Here is an 18472-nt window from a genome sequence, read left to right on the forward strand (position 1 = left end):
TATCAATTACATTTAATAAAATAGTTTTTAAAATTTTAAAATACTATAATAGACATAAATATAAGTATTAAATTTAAAAATTAGTTAACATATGAAGTTATATTAAATTTTTAAATTTTGAAAAGTACAAACTAACTTTTAAAAGCTTTATTTTAGGTGCTTTCAAAAATACCATAATTTTTTATCTTAAGAATTTTTAAAAATACCCTAATCTTTATTTACTAAATACAAAATAAAGAGTTTGAACTTTTAAAAAACACAAGCATCTCTTAGAACAACTGTACCAAACCAAGCCAACATCAAGCTAGGGGCTACAATGTTTTAACTCTACCTTGTAGATTGTAACTTCATATGCTGAAATTGTAGAAGTTTCTGGATAAAAGAGTTGAGATTTGAGAAAAAAAAGACCCAATTTAAGGTGGAAAATAACAAAATGAAACCCTAAACTTTGTTTTTTGGTCATTCAACAACCTTAAACGTTATATATTTGGACAGTAACCTTAAACGTTTTATCTTTACAACCTTTAATGTTATATATTTGGACAGTAACCCTAAACGTTTCATCTTTTTTTGTTTTGTCAGTAAATTAGACAATTCCCAATTTTAGGTATCTCAATAAATTAGATAACCTCCGATCCTAAGTACACAATACATATTCACACACTCTTCACATATTTTATCATATTTTTTTCTCAATTTCAATTTCTAGAATTTGAACCCTAGACCTTTAAAATAGAGAGGAAGAGATATGCCATCTGAGTTAAGATTCATTGACTTCTATATCTGTGTTTTTGGGCTAGCATCAGCATAATACATTCACCTTTTGAAGGATGTTTTTGGTCTTGACATCACGCAGATTATGACAAAAAAGAAAGACATTACATAGACTGAGTTTTAATTAAATGGGCTTAGCCCAATAAGGCCCAATATGTGAAATAGTTGTCAAGATCAGAACATGCCACGTAAGCACACAACCCCACTTCAGTTTTCATAAGCTGCTAGACACCGCCGCCGCGATCAGTCGCCGTCATACACCGTGCTCTCCACAACAAGGCCCAAACTCTTCAAATTCAAAGCCGCTAGGAAGAAGAAGAAGAAGAAGAAGAAGCAAAACAAAAAAGAGAAAGAAGAAGAGTTTAGAGAGCAACGAAACGAAATGAACAACGGAAACAAGATGCGAGCGGCATTCATAATTGCGACTGTAACAGCAATCTCCATCTTCTTAACCGCAATGAACCGCAGAAGAATCCGTAACCGTAACAAGAAATCACCTTCGAGTTCGTGTTATTTACATTCCGAACCGAAGCCGCAGAGTTCCTTTAAGCGCGTCTTGGCGGATAATTCTTACACTCCTTTCAAGCACTTGAAGAATCTCAACGACTCTTCTAACAATGGTACATTTTAAATATATTTTTTTATCGTTTTCGGTGTCTGGTTTCGAAGAACGCGAAAAAAAAGAAGTAATCGTGTGAAGATTTTTGAGGTGTTTGACTAATTGACCTAGCTTAGTTCAGTTCAGTTTAGCATAAGAAAATGAATCAAATTGAAAGGTGTGTTTAATCTAACAATGGCTCGTCCGTAATAACCTTGGGAGAGGCATAATAGTTGTTGAAACCGAGGATTTGTGGTTGAAGGAACTCAGATTATTGAGAGAAGAGAGTTAGTTTGGAAGAAGAAGAGAGAATGAGATGAAAGAAGAGAGAAAGAAGAAGCAATCAACTATAGTGGTGAACCTCACATTACACCTAGTTTAGTTTCAGCTTATGAACAAGTTAGCTAGTAGCTACTATAACTAACTTACCATTTGCAGTAACAACTAACTAATTCAGCTGGTGCTCATAACTGATTTTCTTAATTTAGCACTTAACTTGGACTACAAGTTACATCAAGCTATACCTACTAAGAGTAGTTGTTTTTGTGTCTTTATTTTTGTCCAGTTCTTGGAAGATTTGTCTGATTATTAAATCAAGATAGAACGTTTGAGTATCTTAATGAGTTTCATCTAGCTGTTGGTACTAACATGCTGGAGTTTGATGCATCTTTTTGGACATTCTGAATGTCAAAATCCAAGTGAGGCTGATAGAAGGTTATATTTGAACTTTGAACTTTGAACTTTGAAGCAACAAGTTTTTGATTTACTATATTTCTTAATACCCAAAGAAAAAGTCATGAAGATATACTGAATCTATAATTTTCACTGTCTAAGTTTTTTTTAATGCATGTTACCTAATCATTGAGTTCTCTATGTAAGATTATTAAGATCAAGCTAAATGAGTGGTTTTCCTGCAGATAAAGCTTCAAATTTGCATCCATTTGAGGCAGTGATCACAGCATTGTTGAAAAATTCTTGGCCTGAAATTGAACTTACTACTGAGATTGTGGACATGGAAATGAATGATTCTTATGTTTGGGTCAATACAGAGCTGCAAGTAAAGGAATTGGCCAATGTGTTAAGCAAAGAGAGATTCTTTGCTGTGGACACAGAACAACATAGCTTACGATCTTTTCTAGGCTTTACAGCATTGGTTCAGGTATGTTGTCATCTCTAATTGCTTTATGCAGTCATTTTTTACTGATAAATTTTATGATAGTGTGTGTTTTTATGCTATCATGCAGATTTCTACCCAGAAGAAAGATTATTTGGTTGACACAATCGCGCTACATGATCTAATGCCAATTCTTTGCCCAGTTTTTGCGGATCCTTCTATTTGTAAAGTATGTAAGTTATTACTATCATACTTCTAGACAGTTTAGTAGAAGTTGAAAATGTTTTATCTTCCTCTTTTTATTTTTTGGAAAAAGTGGGCAGGGGATTGGAGAAAATGATTATGCATTCACCTAACACCGCAACAAATTAGTTTTCTTATACCTAAAGTTATTTATAGTTGGAGACAACACCATATCACAAATTATGAGATTTAAATTGAGTATCTTGGTTCTATCGTCCAAGGTAATAAAGAGATGGGTGAAAATATAAACCATAACATTCAAGTTGGGTTAAATAGAGTGCTTAGGGCAGAACCCATGATTTAAATAAATAAATTTTAAGGGTAAATTTTACTGCACAACTATTAGACCTGCAATATTGTATGGAATTGAATGTTGGCTCGGAAAAAGAAACGAAAATAATAAGATGGATGAGTGGGCACAGTAGACTATATAGAATTGGAAATGAGTGCATTAGGGAGAGAGTTGGGGTAGTGCCAATTGTAAAGATGTTAGAATTTTTTTCCAGATGGTATGGACATGTTTGAAGAAGGTACTTAGAGACTATAGTTAGAAGAATGGAGTAGTTGGAGAGAAGTTCTATCACTAGAACAAATGGAGACCTTATAAAGTATATGGGAAATTATTTGAAGAGGTTTTAAGTATAAATGCTTTGAACTTTGGTTTGACCCACAATAGAGTACAATGGCATTGATTCCATGTAGCCGACCCCCTTTTAGTGGATTAATGTTTAGTGATTTTTATATATTAGAATTTTCTCTCTCTCTCTCTCTCTCTCTCTCTATATATATATATATATATATATATATAGAGAGAGAGAGAGAGAGAGAGAGCCTGCACTACTATTCAGGATTAAAGCATATTTTAATGGAAAATATTATCATTAATTTTTGTATTCTTCATTGCCCTCCCCCCCCCCCCCTCCTCTCCCTCCCCCCAAAATTCTGTTGTCCAAGTGGATTAATTACAGTTTTTTCTTTTTTCTGAATGGAAAATTTGTGGATAGGTGTTCCATGGGGCTGACAATGATGTTGTCTGGCTACAAAGGGACTTCCATATATATGTTGTTAATCTATTTGATACTTCAAAGGTGAGCTATTCATGATAGATCATGCTTCTTGGCTTTTAAGGATTGATTAGCAGTTTTTGTTTTATGAATTTGTGTTTATGTACTACAGGCATGCGAGGTGCTGTCAAAGCCACAGAAATCACTTGCTTATCTACTTGAAACTTACTGCAGTGTGACAACAAATAAATTATTACAGGTTTGACCTTATTGATCTGCTTGTTAATTAAATGGGGTCATTTATCATCATCAATATAGTTTTCAGTTTAAGTATTTGGCATCCATAGTTGCAATAGAACATGTAAACCTTTTATCTTTCACATAGTTTGACTAGAATGACCATTTCTTTTATATGCTTAATTGTAGCGTGAAGACTGGAGACAGCGCCCCCTCTCAGCAGAAATGGTGCATTATGCACGAACAGATGCACACTATTTGTTGTATATTGCAAACTGTTTGATTGCTGAGCTCAAACAACTTGACAATGGTATGTCTTCTTGTCTGATACTTTAAAGTAAAAGTTAGAAACAATTTTTTTTTCTTGTCATAAATAATCAGTTTAAGTAGATTGGATATTTAAAAACTTGCATCAGTGAGCCCCTTTCCCTTATATCTCTTCCCATTCCCCAAAAGAAGTGGCCAGAGAAATAAGAAGGTTATTTTATACCTGGGATGATTATGGTATTTTGTCATCTTGATGGCTTTGATAAAACAGCATCATAAGACATTTTCCCTGTGTTGAGCTAACTGAGACAGCATAACACAGTAACTTTTTAGGGGTTTCCTTTGATAATAATGTGTCAAAATTCTGAATTTACTATTGTGTCAGAAAACTCTTGTGACGATGACAAATTCCATTTTGTTCACGAGGCTAGTCGGCGTTCAAACATAATCTGTTTGCAACTTTTTACAAAAGAAGTTGAAGCTTCTCCTGGTGATTCTGCTGCATCATCATTATTTTCTCGTCATGTGAGTGGTCAAGGCTTCACTTCAGTTTCCAATGAATCCCAGGTTTGTTGCTTCCTGCACAGATTAATCTTGTGAGATGTCTCGTTGGATATAAAATTCTGATGCGCTTCTCTGCTTTCAGTTTCAGACTATTGTGAAGCAACTGTGTGGATGGAGAGACCTGATGGTCAGTTATAATCTCCTTCAGTTAAGCTATCATTTAACATTGATTTATTACTGTAAAATGTAGATACCAGTGTTTTTCCAATTTCCCTGATCGACCATGTAGTTTGCAAACTGTGAGATGGAACAGCAATCTAGCCCTATCTATTATCAAGGACATATGAGAGAGAACTCAACATGATTCTTGACCTTATGGCACCATCTTTTCGTGCCATAAATTGATAAAAGCTAGGAGTAATACAGAACTAAGATGAGATATATTTTAGTATTTGTTTGTATTTTTTGAAAATTGTTATTATATTTTCTGATATTAATTATTGCTAAATGTTCAAGTCAAGATTATTATTCATAGTAATGAGAACAATTAGGACGAAATTCTTCCTGAACCATCGGAAAAAATGTACAAAACTATGTTAATCTAGACACAGGACACAACACTGAAACTTTTATTCACTATCCTCCATTGTTATAGTGACTAAGTTGCTTACTGTATAACTTTTGACGATGGTGAATCTTTTTTATGACAACATTAGTTACATGAGAATATTCTGTGGCATTTCAGGCTCGCATTCATGATGAGAGCTTAAAATATGTACTGTCAGACCAGGCAATTGTTGCTTTGGCAAGTCAACCTTTGTCAAGTGAATCCGAAATATACAATCTCATAGCTCTGGTTGATAATAATGTGGAAATGGGTCTCAATTTTTTCATCCATTCCCCATCTCCTGTTGTTTGCAGCCACTTGAGTGATATCCATCATATTCTTGCAGACAAGTTGATTGACCATGCTCACATTTATTCATGGATTATTCAAAAGTGCCTGGGTCCAAATGGGACTTGTCCACTTTCTATATTTAATTATGCTTTGCTGTTTAACAGTAACTTAAAACCTAGCTTAGCTTATAAACCCTCTGGTCTAAAAAATCATAGACAGATATCCCGGAAAGCTTCTCGAGATTTGTTTGTTCAAAAATTCTCCTGTAAGGCTCCTGTTTATCATAACTGCCGGATATTTGCTAATGATGGGAGGCTGCTTTGTTACTGTGATAAGAAGAAGCTTGAGTGGTTGGTGCACCTTTTAATTTGTTTTACACTTTTCTTAAAGGTGCTGTTTCTCTGTGAATACTGAATAATGATCAATTTTGCAGGTACCTAAGTCGGGATCTCGCAAAACTTGTTGATAAGGACCCACCAGCTATAATGCTTCTATTTGAACCCAAAGGTCGCCCAGAGGATGAAGACAATGATTTCTACATTCAGAGCAAGAGAAATATATGTGTTGGATGTGGTGAAGGAAGTCACTACTTACGGTACCGAATAATCCCATCCTGTTACAGAATGCATTTTCCTGAGCATTTAAAAAGCCATCGTTCTCATGATATTGTTCTACTCTGCGTGGACTGCCACGAAATTGCCCATGCGGCTGCAGAGAAGTATAAGAGAAAAATAGCTGCTGAATTTGGAATTCCTCTGTACGTTCAAAGGGTCGTTCATCCTGAACAAGAGCCTAATATACAGATTGAGGAGGGTGTATCTCCATTACAGTTACGTACAGCAGCTATGGCTCTTATACGCCATGGACCAAGAATGCCTCAAAATCGCCGTGAAGAACTGACTGAGGTTTGATCATATTTCTCTAATGTGAGCCTTGGTTACTGTAGCGAAGCCCCTCTTGATGATGAATGTCGGAATGATTTGCAATTTAATTTGATAGATTGAGCACAACTTAAATGTGATTATATAAATGACTGCGAGTATAGATTTGATGCATTTTTAATAAGGCTTCCAAATTGTACTTAATCAGTGGTCTTCAATTTGGCGTTGTTCATGAATGTTATTTAAGATCTTCATCAATTGTAGGGGCTTTTGTTTGAGGTTATCTGTTAATTTGTTTTGCAGGTTGTGAAGAGATATTATGGAGGAAGAGAAATATCTGAGGAAGATCTAGAAAGAGCCCTGATAGTTGGCATGAGTCCTCATGAGAGAAGACGGTTTGAGAAGAAGAGGGGTTTCTCTTTCAGACATGTGGGTAAAATAACAGCAGTGTCTGAAGAGGAAAACCCTGCTGATTCCACAACCAGAATTAGTAATGGGGATGCATCAAAGGTTGGTTCCCTTGATGATGGTTCATGTGCAAATGAAGAAACAAGTAATGATGTAGATAGAGAACATTTGATGGTAAACGATGATTCAGGAAACCCTTCTTTAGCTTCTGATCTTGCAGTTGATGCATCTGTCTCTCCTGATACTTCAAATGGGTACACAAGCTCATTTGAAATTGTGGATTATAGTGAAATTAGTGACTCTGTTACAAATGTTGATGGCACTAGTCTGAGTAAAAAGCAACCAAATGGAAGTGATGACTTATCTTATCCTCCCAACGATGAAGAATCGACTCAAACTAAACATAATTCAAAACAATCACTCTTAGGACATGGACCGCATGGACAAGAAGTTGTAGAACATTTAATGAAGGAATATGGGGAAGAAGGCATTGGACAGTTCTGTCAACGGTGGAGACAAGTATTTGTTGAAGCTGTAAATCCACGTTTTCTTCCTGCTGGTTGGGATGTAAAACACAGGTATGATTATTTAATTTTCGACTTGTTCACTGTGCAAACACAAATGGTCATCCTTAAAGTTATCTTACAGGAATATAATATGATGCTGTTAAGGCAATTAATATTTGCTTAAAGTTGTCATCAGATTTGTATTCACCTCCTGTTCCATTTATTTGTTATTGTCACATTCTGTTACATATTTGTATTCATGCATCTGGTTATGGATGTGGATACATATTCAGATACTTTGGGTTCAAGAATGTACCAAAAATTTATATAGGGAGTGTCTTATGATATTGTTTGTGTGTAGAAACTAAATTATCCATTTCTTTCTCTAAGGCTCTGACTCTGGACACTTTTGCCAGCGGAAGAAGGGACTTCGGTGAGTTCAGTGTATACAATCCTGGCAGAAGAGTTGGCGCTACTACTTAGTAATGACTCTGCGGAGCTGTGGCATGCTTTCGTCGTTGCTGCAATGCTGCTCTATCAAATTTACGGTGTTACTCCACATCCTCGTATAGTACATCCTGTACTGTTCAGAGAACATAGGTTTGATGATATGTTCATCTCAGTTGGTCAGTTTGTTATTTTGGTGAGAATATTTTGTTTTATAGCAAGCATAAGTGCATTATAAAGACATAGTTGCCTTCGTTTATATTCTTCCCTTTTGGTCTGATGGTGGTTATCATTTCAACTTGGGGAAAAAGCAAGCATTTCTGTTTGATGTACAAACTTGGTAATCTTTGGAGATTTTTTTTTTTTTTTTTTCCAAGTATCACGTTTCGGATTGCGTTTAGATTGATTGTAACTAAAACGACATTATAATTCTTAGCAGTTAGCACCATTCCGCCTAAGAGATCATTCCATACCTTAAACACAATTTAACACTTCATATTCATACATTGATAATGAGAAACGATGTTTGTATAAAATTTTTTGTATTTTTAAAAATTTTCTTTTTTGGATATAAGTGGCAAATTTTTTAACCTAAACCCACAATTTCAACCTAAAAAACGACACTTCCATTTGATATTCTTGGACGAGGTTGAAAGTAAAATAAAAATAATATTACTATTCGTATACCAAACTCTTTTAATACAATTATAATTAGGTGAATGTTATCTTGTCTTTTATAAAATAATATGTAAGTTACCTTTTCTGATGTGTCATATTTTAATGGGTATTTATTTATTTTAAATTTTTAGTAGAATTTGTTAGATGACTAATTTATCTAATAAAATAAAAAATAAGAAATTGATTTCAGGTCATTAAAATTTGTTGAAAATTTAACAAAATATTTGAAAAATAATATTATATATTACTCTTTTATTTTTTACACAATCTCTGAATTCTAACAAAAATTAAATAAAAATCTAGACCTTCATAAAAAATAATTGCAAATTAGCTACATTAATTTTTAAAAAACAAAATATAAAGTGTTTCAATTTCTTTTTTTTTTTCATATAATTCTAAATCAAATTGTATAGAATAAATTTTCAAATTTAAAAATCTACTTGACACGATAAACTTTTCAAATTAAAAATTTTCACGGTGACAAATTAGATTTCCTTTTCATCTGAAACCTTGGCACAGATCTAAGCTACGATCCACTAAAAAGGATCCAATGAAAAAAAAGAAAAGGGACTTTAGCTTTTTAACAATTTTGGGAACGGAAGTGGAATTGCCCTTTTCTCGCGTTACCCGAAATCCATTTGCCTTCTTTCATCCCATTTTAACGAAACTAAAAACTAAAAAAAAAAAATGGCAAAATCATTTTTTTCAGGTTCTCGGCTATTTCGTGTTTCTATTTTTAATTTGTCACATCAATATTTTAGTTTAGAATTTAGTTAATATAAGAAAATTTTTAAATTTATATTTTAATAAATATATAACAAATGTATTAAAATAAATAAACATAAAATTAGAACATGACACATCAGATTGATATGACACATCAGAAAAGACAACTTACACGTTACTTTTGGTAACTTACATATTACTTTAAAGATGATAGGATAGCATTCACCTTATAGTTATTAATTACTTGTACATTCAAATTATTTTTTTGTTAATAAAATAAAAAAACACAGATTATTATTAAAATATACTATTATGAAAATAGTATCTACTATAAAAGATGTATAAGCAACAATTTATTTTTTAATGCTCGGCAGCATTTACTTTTATTCTTTTCCCTTCGTTCTTTTCACCTTCACCAATCGAACCATAGTGTGTGCAATAGTGTTCATAGGCATGATAACGTATTCCCTAGCTTACATTACATTGATCGATGCAGCCTTGAAGGGATTTTAATTTACAACGTAATCAAATAGCATGCATTTTATAAGGTTAGCAAACCATTTTTGTAATCAAATGTCTCTTAAACTATGCAATCTACAATCTATCATTTCTTGGACATAAATATCAGCACTAAGTTACAAAAATTCCCGTTACATAACAAGACTCCACTTGTGGCAGGTAGAGTAAAAAATGCTTCAAAAATGGGGTGCTATAAAGGGCAAAGCCAAGCAAGAATCTTGCAATGAGAATCTACATTCAACACCACTGCGCAGAAGGCCATGAAGCCATACCATACCAGCAAGTTAATCATTGGGAAATCAAATTACAGGGACAACAGCTGTGACTTGTGGTCAATGCCATTGAAGATGTAGGTTCCGGACATCGGTACAAACTGCCTTGTTATGAGCTGCATGGAACAAAAGTATGTGATTCCCAACTCAATGAAACATTATTAAAAATATAAATAACAATAACATAATGCTGTTTCTTTCTTTTTGTATCCATTCGTGATAATTTAGCGTTCATACCCATTGTTCAATGTTTCTACGAAAAGAGTTGAGAGCATCAAAACTATGGAAACAAAGAATGAACATCACTAGTGTATAACCTTCCCTTATTTATGTTTTTTGATTAAAAAATAAAGAATTAAGATGAGGAGGAGGATAATACAAATTGGAAATAAAGGTTCCCCCTATATAAAAGCAAAACAAAAGATTTATATAATAGAGCATAGCTTTCCAGTCTCTCAACATGTGTAAGAGAAAAAGTCCCCTATAAAGATCATGAACTTTATATCAAATAAATACTAGGCGTCTAATGGCATCCCATAAGATACACTTGTCGGAAAGGTGTGTGTGTTACAATCCAACCAAATAGTCCCAAAAAAAATTTGCCTCTTTCTACAACCAAATACAACAAATCTAGTCAATAGAAATTGATCTAGAGTTGCAGGGCACACAAAGCATTCATCAAAGATGCTAAAGAAATTGTTCCATAAAGAAACAGCTTGGCGGGCAATACAAAAACAGAATATGAATTTGGCTTTGAATTGCCCTACACATAACACAGTTGTATATACCCAAAATTGTTAGCAGAACTGATCATCTACCGGAAATTCTTACCGAAGATTGTCTTCTAGAGATTATATTTTTTATCCATAAAAGAAGAATATCCAATAAAGACAGACAGAAGAGGGATTAAAGAATTATTTATCCAATAAATTCAGGACTGATAATGGATTGATGTGCGGGAAGAAGTCCTGCCGTGGAATTTGTGGTATTGTGAACTGGATTAGACGAAGTTGTTGTTGTAAACCATATACAGAAAGAAGGGTGTTTGGAAGGAGCTACGAAGAGAATCGATGTAAAAAGGTTTCGAGCTGAAGCATAAATAAGGGAAGGAAAGGAAAGGAAAATAGGAGCTTATCCTCTCTAAAGCCTTACGAGGCAAGAAGCAGGACCTGTGCAAAAGGCAAAAAAGGTGTAACAAACGGCCATCTTTCATTGACTTTGTTTTAAGCACATATTTTGGCGTTTCTTTTATGTTAACTTTTCACAGCTTGAACTTGTTAAAACTCAAGAGATGACTAGACTAATTTCATACAAAAAGATATATCTTTGGAAGCTAAGAACCAGAGAATTAAAGCATGTAATAAAGTTATAAAAAATGAGCATGAATGAAAACCTTGATCACTTCTTGGGATGCAATTCCACCAACCAAAGCAGCCACAGCATGAAGCTCTGCTGCACCAAATCGACACATCTCATTGATGAGGTCCTCAGCCAAAGCGGCTCCATTGCATCCCAGGTCACTTAGGAGGCTAATAGCTGCACTCTTCAATCTTGGCATATCCTCATCCGTTGCACTGCAAATAATCATAATAAAGGATAAAATAAAATTTCTGCAAGTAAAAAACCAACCTCCATATCAAGTCCCACATAAAAGAAACAAATATATTTGGGCCTTGAACATTACAACGCATTACCTGTCAAACTGTCCAGGAAAACTGTTGTAATTAGCAGCAAACCGGTCCACAGCACGAAGCAAAATATAAATTCCTACAGCAATGCTGTCATGTATATAGACAGTAGTAAATTTTTAGAAAGAGTATTTGATCTCTACATATAAACTCTTAAAATGAATATTCTCCAGAAGCATCAACTATAAAATGGATATAACCTGCTATCCTCATCAGTTAGGTACCTCTGCAACTCAGGTATGTTTGGAGAATTAAATTCATCTTCAATTGACCGGTACCTGCAAACCTACAAAATAGGGATTTAGTATCCAAGCTGAACATGTAAGCGAACAACTCTGATTGCCTTGATAATAGAAAAGAACTGGAGAAAAGTCAGCTGGAAAGTAAGCATTTCCACCTTTATTTGGACCACTGAAGCAACACTAATAACAATATACACCATTAAAGGTAGCTGAGGGGAATTTTCAACCCATACTTTTGGTCCAGAATGTAAAAGCAGATTAATCCTTTTGAAGGTTCATTTTAAATCTATCAAGGTATTCTTTTTCCATGGTTCCACATTTTCCTCCTGAGATAGAGGCTATAAATTATATTGCAGAATAAAGGGCCTTAAGAAACCCGAATATAGTAAGCAAACAATTAAAGCAAATCATTAATCAGGAAAGGAGACTGCATTCATTACTTGCAACCTAAAGTGATTTTTTATCAGTAACTTCAGAAGCTTACTCTGAGTTTTCTTGCATTTTTACAGAAACTTCTAATTGTTGCCTTTGGAATGCTATTTGAATCTCGACCAATCTTCTTCAAGATACTTCTCACTAGTTGTTCCATTACAAGAAAGTCAGCCTCAGCCTTAGCTAGATAGATATTCTGCAAATTAATATATTGCCTGCAGGACAGAAGATACATAATGATTGCATGTCATGTAAATTAATTAATAGTCTTTCTTTTCTATGGAGGAAAGAAAATATCCCAAACATATGAAGAATTGGCTACTAACTCGGTGGAAGATGTCATATCCGGTATAGATCCTTCAAGTGGTGCCTCCCCACCACCTTCATTTGCAATGAATTCCTGCAACATGATCAGAATAGTACCACATAAATACCAAGGAGATTGACTGGAATTATAGTTCTACAGTGCAGTGTTTCGAAACTTAATCTAACAGAAGTAGAAGGTTCAAAGTGGCAAATTAAGACAAACTCTTAACAACTTTCTATCAAATTTCTAGCTGCTAAGTTTCACATGCTCCAACTAGTTAAACCCAATAAGATCACATTCTAGCATCAACTAAAATAGGAAAGTTTCTCCACATCAAAGTGAAGCAAGATATATCCAAAGCAAAGATCAGTGGCACAATGTCAGAAGGACAAACCTTCAGAGCAGCCACCAACACCCAAAAATATGATGAATTAGAGTCCACCTCAGAAGAACTATCATTTAGTATCCTCTGCAAATCCAAACCTAGGGAAGTGCATAACAAGACAGAAAAAAGTAATTTAGATTGGACAAGGGATGTAACATTCAAATAATAGGTAAAAGAATTTAATGTCAGGTTAATCTCCTGATGACAACCAAAAATAAGTTAATATTATAGAAACAATGATAATGATCCCATCTCTAACCAGTGACGATACATTTTTCAATAGTGAGCAAAGTATGGGTTTGTTAATTTTCAGAACCAAAGTAACAAATTTCTTGATGAAAAAGTTCAAAGTAATTTCATTGAGCTCAATATACTTGACATTTATAAGATTGAACAGCTTTCTTTAATTTTCATCAGCCACCAACCCCAATTAAAGCTTTTATAAAATTCAAAATAAGCTTGCAGAAGAAAATGTATATTCTTGTGTCCCTTATCCAGGAAAACAAAGGATAGTGTTGCTCCCAAAATGAATTTTGGGGCAGGACCAAAGGTAAAAGTATACCAATGAATCTTAAATTATCTACTTACTAATTCCTCGGGGAGCAAACACTTTGAATGATGCTTCAATAGCTTCTTTATAATTATCTTCATCTTGTGAAACCATCCTGGCCTTCAAAAGATCCTACATTGTTCACATTCAAACACCAAAGCTTATCATGAAAGTTGAATGCCATTAGATCAAAGGGGGGATCAATGACTCAGCCAAATGATTACACAACAAACCTTGAACTCCTTTTTTTGTTCTCTTGTTGATGGGAGCTTACCACCATGGCTTTTGGCCCACTCATCAGCCATCTTGACAAGAATGACAACATATGGTATGTGCTTATGAGCAACAGGATCTTGCACAGTCAAGTCAATGCTGTCTGCAAAACTACAGTTACAAGTGCAATTTTAGAATGTCTAGAAGACTTGAAGGACCATGTCTATAGTCTAAGCTTTACAAGATAGTTTTTGATTGCGGATGGCGGCTCATGGCGGTGAGCCAAAAATCCGCCATAAAATTATAGCGGATGGCGTTGTGGAAAATGGCGGAAATGGCAGATTACCTAAAAAATACATATATATGTACAAAAAAACATGCAGAAAAATTGCAAATATAATAAACTATAAAATCTATCTATATAAGCAACTTTCTAGTCATAAAGCATCCAATTAATGTAGCAAATATAGTAGCAAATTTAGCAAATAAACATAACATCAAGTTCAAATCATAACTCAAAAGTCATAAGGAAGCCATAAAACAGAAGACATAAAACATAAAAACTATAAACCATCTAAATTCTAGGTCTCATCAACTTCATCCAACAGGGGCAGTGCCAGCAGCAGAGGCAGGGGTAGGAGCATTAGAATCAAGGGCTTGTCTAGAAGTAGACATAGTGAACTGAATGGAGAAAAAAAAATTTGGAAGAAGAGAAGTTTAACACTGATTATTGATAACGTCTATAAAGAAGGGGCAGCAGGGAAGAGAGAAAAGAAAAAAATAGGACCAGAGAAGTTGAAACGGGATGTACGAACCAGTGAGGGAACCGTGGTTAGCAGTGGCTGTGGTGATGAGCAGCAGCGATGATCGCTGCGACGAGCGGCGGCGATGGGAGCCGCAGAGAGCAGCGTCGCAGAGAGTAGCGTCGCAGAGAATAGAGACGGAGGGAAGTTTTTGTGAAGATGAGGCAGAGGAGGGAGTTTTTGAATAAGAGGCTGATTATTATAGGGTTTGTGGGTTAGTGGGATCACTCAGGTTTCCTAAATTACCTGAAACACCCTCAGATTTTTTTCAAAAATCCGAAAAACCCCGCAATTTCCGCCATTCACATTGCGTTCTGCCATGGCGCCATCGCAATTGCGGCCGCCATTTCGCCCGCCGTGAAAACAGCGTTGCGGCGACCACCATATGGCGGCAGGGTCAAAACCCGCCACGCCATACCATTATGGCGCCGCCATAACCGCAATTTCAAAACACTTTACAACAAAACATAATTAATAAAAGGAGCTGTTGAAAAGGAAACTAAATCTTATGTAAAGGAAACCTGCCCAAAAAAATAAATAAACATCTATACCTCTTTAGTTCAAGCCAAGGATTATTTAACCGGAGGTCATCCAGAAAATGCTCAGGCTTTGACTCGATGACAGTATGCTCCTGTTAAAATCAACAAAAAAGAACCAATCAACCAAAGCATACAAATCATGCTGGTCCTCAATAACATTTTGATTACTTCTGGAAACAGGTATTTTCAGCTTACTAGTTATATATATGCCACAAAAGAAAATTACCCAATCTAATAATCAATCTAAATTATAATTCTGAAGACTTTGTTTTCCTTATTTCAGATAATAAGGTTTAACTTTATCTTTAGACAAGTTATGTTTCTTTAGTCATGAAAGCATTCTTTTAACTGGTAGCTCCAAATACACAGCAAAAACAAAGTTGCACTTTACCAAATTACCTTCAAACTAATTCGAACAAACCCTGTAAGGCCATAGGAACGAGCAAAGATCAAAATAACGTTTGCCTCCCGGCAGATTCGATCAAGCTTTATCATTGAACTTTCGACAAGCTGAAAAGTTTATAAGGATTACCATCAATGAGATTGCACGTCACAAGAATAAACATAATATTTAAACTGAATCTACTTTAAACTATATCATCAATTCATAGCTTTGTTTCATGCAGAAAGATAGATAATCATGAATTAAGCATAACTCTCCAATAAAGACATTGGTAGCATTACAGGAGCAGACCTGTGTGGCAATGACCAAAGTAAACTGAGAAAAGAATGATGGGTTTGTCTCAATCAATGCCTCTGGATACTCCTCTACAAATTTTGCTTTAACAGAATCGTTTAGCTCTTGAAGAAATGAGCTAACACATTTTGCCTTTGACTGCCCGACACTTGATTCATCCACTAAAGATAAGAGATAAAATGATTATCAAAAGAGGCACGAAACAAGAAGAAAATGAAAACAGAATGCCACAGAGACCTTACCCAGAAAATTGTTTCCAAGATCACCCACTTCAACTTTAGATCCATCAACTACAGTGATGCTTCCTATCCCACCAAGAACAAGATTCTTAAGTGTTTCAGAGCCAGTAGGGCCACAGTTAAGTAAGCAAATACTAGATTTCTCAAGTGCTGCCTGTCCTTGTTCACCCCATATCCTGCATTTTCAAATTAAAATTGCAATAAGCATGAAATATCTTAAGCATTTAAACTCAACTCGAGCACTACAACACACATTCAAAATAGAAGCAGAGAAAGCAGAAGAATAAGAATCAATACAAAAGCTCCAAACACCTCGAACCAGTCATCAATCAACTTTCTTCAGTAACTGACCATGCTTGAAGGGAATATCTTCTGACTACATTTTCCACTCATCAAGCAATGACCAGAACAACTAGATACCCAGCAATAAAAAAAAGCGAAAACAAAAAGAGCAGCTCCAACCCATTCCAGTTAGCAGCAAACTCCAGTTTGATTTTGGATTTAATCACAACCTAAATCAAGGTTTATCGAATCCATAGTATCCAATTCCTGAGTTTCCTTAGTATTGTAGGTCATGTAAAACTACCTCTCTAACCGTTGTTTTCTAGCTTAAAAAAAAGTAAATAAAAAGAACGAAAAACTAAAATAAAAAAAAATCCTAACACCATAAATTTATTTCCACGGTATCATAAACAGAACTCAGCAAGAATCCACAGCAAACCATAACAAAAGTGAAGCAGTATTATTCGTAGATTTTCATCCAATAAAGCACACGATACTTGAATCGAAAATATACAACAGTCTCTATAATCCATCGGAACACTAAACACACACGTACAATTAGTAATTAGCGATTAGAGTAAGGAAATATTGGTAATGAAAGGGTAAAAGTGGAGGAAAGGGTTACCTGAGTTGGCGATCATACTTAACTTTGGGTTCTGCCATTGTTATAGAGAGAGAAGGAGGGATAGATTTTGTTGCGTTCGTAAGTTGGTTCGGTATTTCGAATTTGGTTTGCTTATAAAAAACGCTGAACAGAGAGTTGTTCAGTGTGAGAGTGTCTCACTCTGTTAAACCGTCTGACAGTGGTTTCTGATTAAGTGGTGACAGAGAAGAGATACATGTTTTTCCCTTTTTTTTTTTTTTGTGATAATAGTGAGAAGCAGTGTAATTGGACTTGGGCTGGGTCTTATTTATGCTCTCCCACACAAGATATGTAAAGTTAGGGGTTTATATAGGCCGCTTATAAACCAACTTGGGTTGGTCGAGTGGTCAGATCATCCGTCCACTTAAGCAAGTGTGAGGGGTTCGAATCTTGCCTTGTGTATACAACAATCCGTTGACCAGTAACAAATTCTTAAATGGAGTTCAAATCCATGACGAATTAGTCTTTGACCTGTCGGGTGTTTTGGCCAATGAAAAATCTTTAAGTGGAGCTTTGTAATGCAAACTTCATACTTCCTGTCCAAAACAAATAAAACTTAATAGTTAATAGTTTTTAAAAAAAAATAGAGACAATATAGTTTCTTTCTACAAGCTAATAACAAAAGATACTTAGAGCCCGTTTGGGAACGCACAAAAGTTACTTTTTTTGACTTTTGAATTATGAAAAGTTACGATAAGCGTATTTGGCACTATTTTTAAGAAGAGCTTTTAACTTCCCGAAAAGTTAATTTATAGCTTTTGGAAGAAGTAAAAATAGATGACTTTCTCCTTTTTGATAAGTCATTTTATTACTTCCGTGAAAAAAAATTGATTTCAAAACAAAAAAATTTACTTTCGTTCTTGATTCTGTGGAAAGATGTTTCCTGTTTCTGCTGGAAATACTAGCCATCCACCACCATTTTCACGCAAGGTTCTATCTTCTAGAAGCATTGGCCTTCCACCATCATCCTCACGCAATGTTCCATCTACTGGAAGTGTTGGCCTTCCACCACCATTTTCACGTAATGATTCATCTGCTGGAAGTATTGACCCTTCACCACCATCTTCTGTTCCATCTGAACCAGCATATATTTCTTCCATGTATTTTTTTTTATCATTTTATCATTCTATTTTTATTATTAAATTTGTATTGAATATTTTGTATGCTATGAAATCTCAGTTTTAATTTTATTTTTTTATATATGATTTTTATTTTATTTTTTTATATGTGATTTTATTTTTATACAACTTGCTATTATTTTTATAATTAGTTTTATAATTTTTTTTTTATGTTCTTCCCCAACAAATTCATGAAAGTGGCAAGTCCGGAAGAAAATTTAAAGCTGATTGGAATGAATTATTGGTGCTTGTATGGCT

General features: G+C 34.7%; 2 protein-coding genes across 5 annotated transcripts; one reads left to right on the plus strand and one right to left on the minus strand.

Annotated features, from left to right (window-relative positions):
* The first annotated feature begins 964 nt into the window (after positions 1–964).
* On the plus strand, positions 965–8217 carry LOC112737527 (protein RRP6-like 3). Of its 3 annotated transcripts, none has more exons than XM_025787465.3 (12): positions 965–1394; positions 2290–2531; positions 2617–2715; positions 3734–3817; positions 3906–3992; positions 4160–4280; positions 4623–4804; positions 4884–4928; positions 5487–5989; positions 6073–6544; positions 6824–7506; positions 7825–8217. In XM_025787465.3, exons 1-12 carry the CDS (start codon positions 1157–1159, stop codon positions 7829–7831), a joined length of 2763 nt encoding a protein of 920 aa, XP_025643250.1. In that variant the 5' UTR covers positions 965–1156; the 3' UTR covers positions 7832–8217. The 3 variants fall into 3 exon arrangements, with proteins under 3 accessions (XP_025643250.1, XP_025643249.1, XP_072067445.1); XM_025787464.3 differs by having other exon boundaries at positions 7851–8217; XM_072211344.1 differs by lacking the exon at positions 965–1394 and adding an exon at positions 1938–2086 and having other exon boundaries at positions 7851–8217.
* Positions 8218–9792: 1575 nt separating this feature from the next.
* Positions 9793–17378, minus strand: LOC112737528 (NEDD8-activating enzyme E1 regulatory subunit AXR1). 2 transcript variants are annotated; one of them, XM_025787468.3, is made up of 14 exons: positions 17079–17378; positions 16175–16347; positions 15930–16093; positions 15635–15745; positions 15248–15327; positions 13914–14064; positions 13719–13812; positions 13140–13228; positions 12765–12838; positions 12491–12653; positions 11989–12050; positions 11771–11854; positions 11470–11650; positions 9793–10192 (listed from the first exon to the last, which is right to left on the minus strand). In XM_025787468.3, exons 1-14 carry the CDS (start codon positions 17114–17116, stop codon positions 10109–10111), a joined length of 1548 nt encoding a protein of 515 aa, XP_025643253.1. In that variant the 5' UTR covers positions 17117–17378; the 3' UTR covers positions 9793–10108. The 2 variants fall into 2 exon arrangements, with proteins under 2 accessions (XP_025643253.1, XP_025643252.1); XM_025787467.3 differs by having other exon boundaries at positions 11965–12050.
* Positions 17379–18472: the final 1094 nt, after the last annotated feature.

Source organism: Arachis hypogaea, chromosome 13, assembly GCF_003086295.3.
Source record: "Arachis hypogaea cultivar Tifrunner chromosome 13, arahy.Tifrunner.gnm2.J5K5, whole genome shotgun sequence".
NCBI lineage: Eukaryota > Viridiplantae > Streptophyta > Magnoliopsida > Fabales > Fabaceae > Arachis > Arachis hypogaea.

Coding starts and splice junctions, on each gene's coding strand:
- LOC112737527 (XM_025787464.3), top strand. CDS start 1,157: ATGAACAACGGAAACAAGATGCGAGCGGCATTCATAATTGCGACTGTA. Junction 2,716..3,733: donor CGGATCCTTCTATTTGTAAA/GTATGTAAGTTA, acceptor ATTTGTGGATAG/GTGTTCCATGGGGCTGACAA. Junction 7,507..7,850: donor GGTTGGGATGTAAAACACAG/GTATGATTATTT, acceptor CACTTTTGCCAG/CGGAAGAAGGGACTTCGGTG.
- LOC112737528 (XM_025787467.3), bottom strand. CDS start 17,116: ATGGCAGAACCCAAAGTTAAGTATGATCGCCAACTCAG. Junction 15,328..15,634: donor TTGTTCGAATTAGTTTGAAG/GTAATTTGGTAA, acceptor TGATTTTAACAG/GAGCATACTGTCATCGAGTC. Junction 11,651..11,770: donor TTTCCTGGACAGTTTGACAG/GTAATGCGTTGT, acceptor GATTATTTGCAG/TGCAACGGATGAGGATATGC.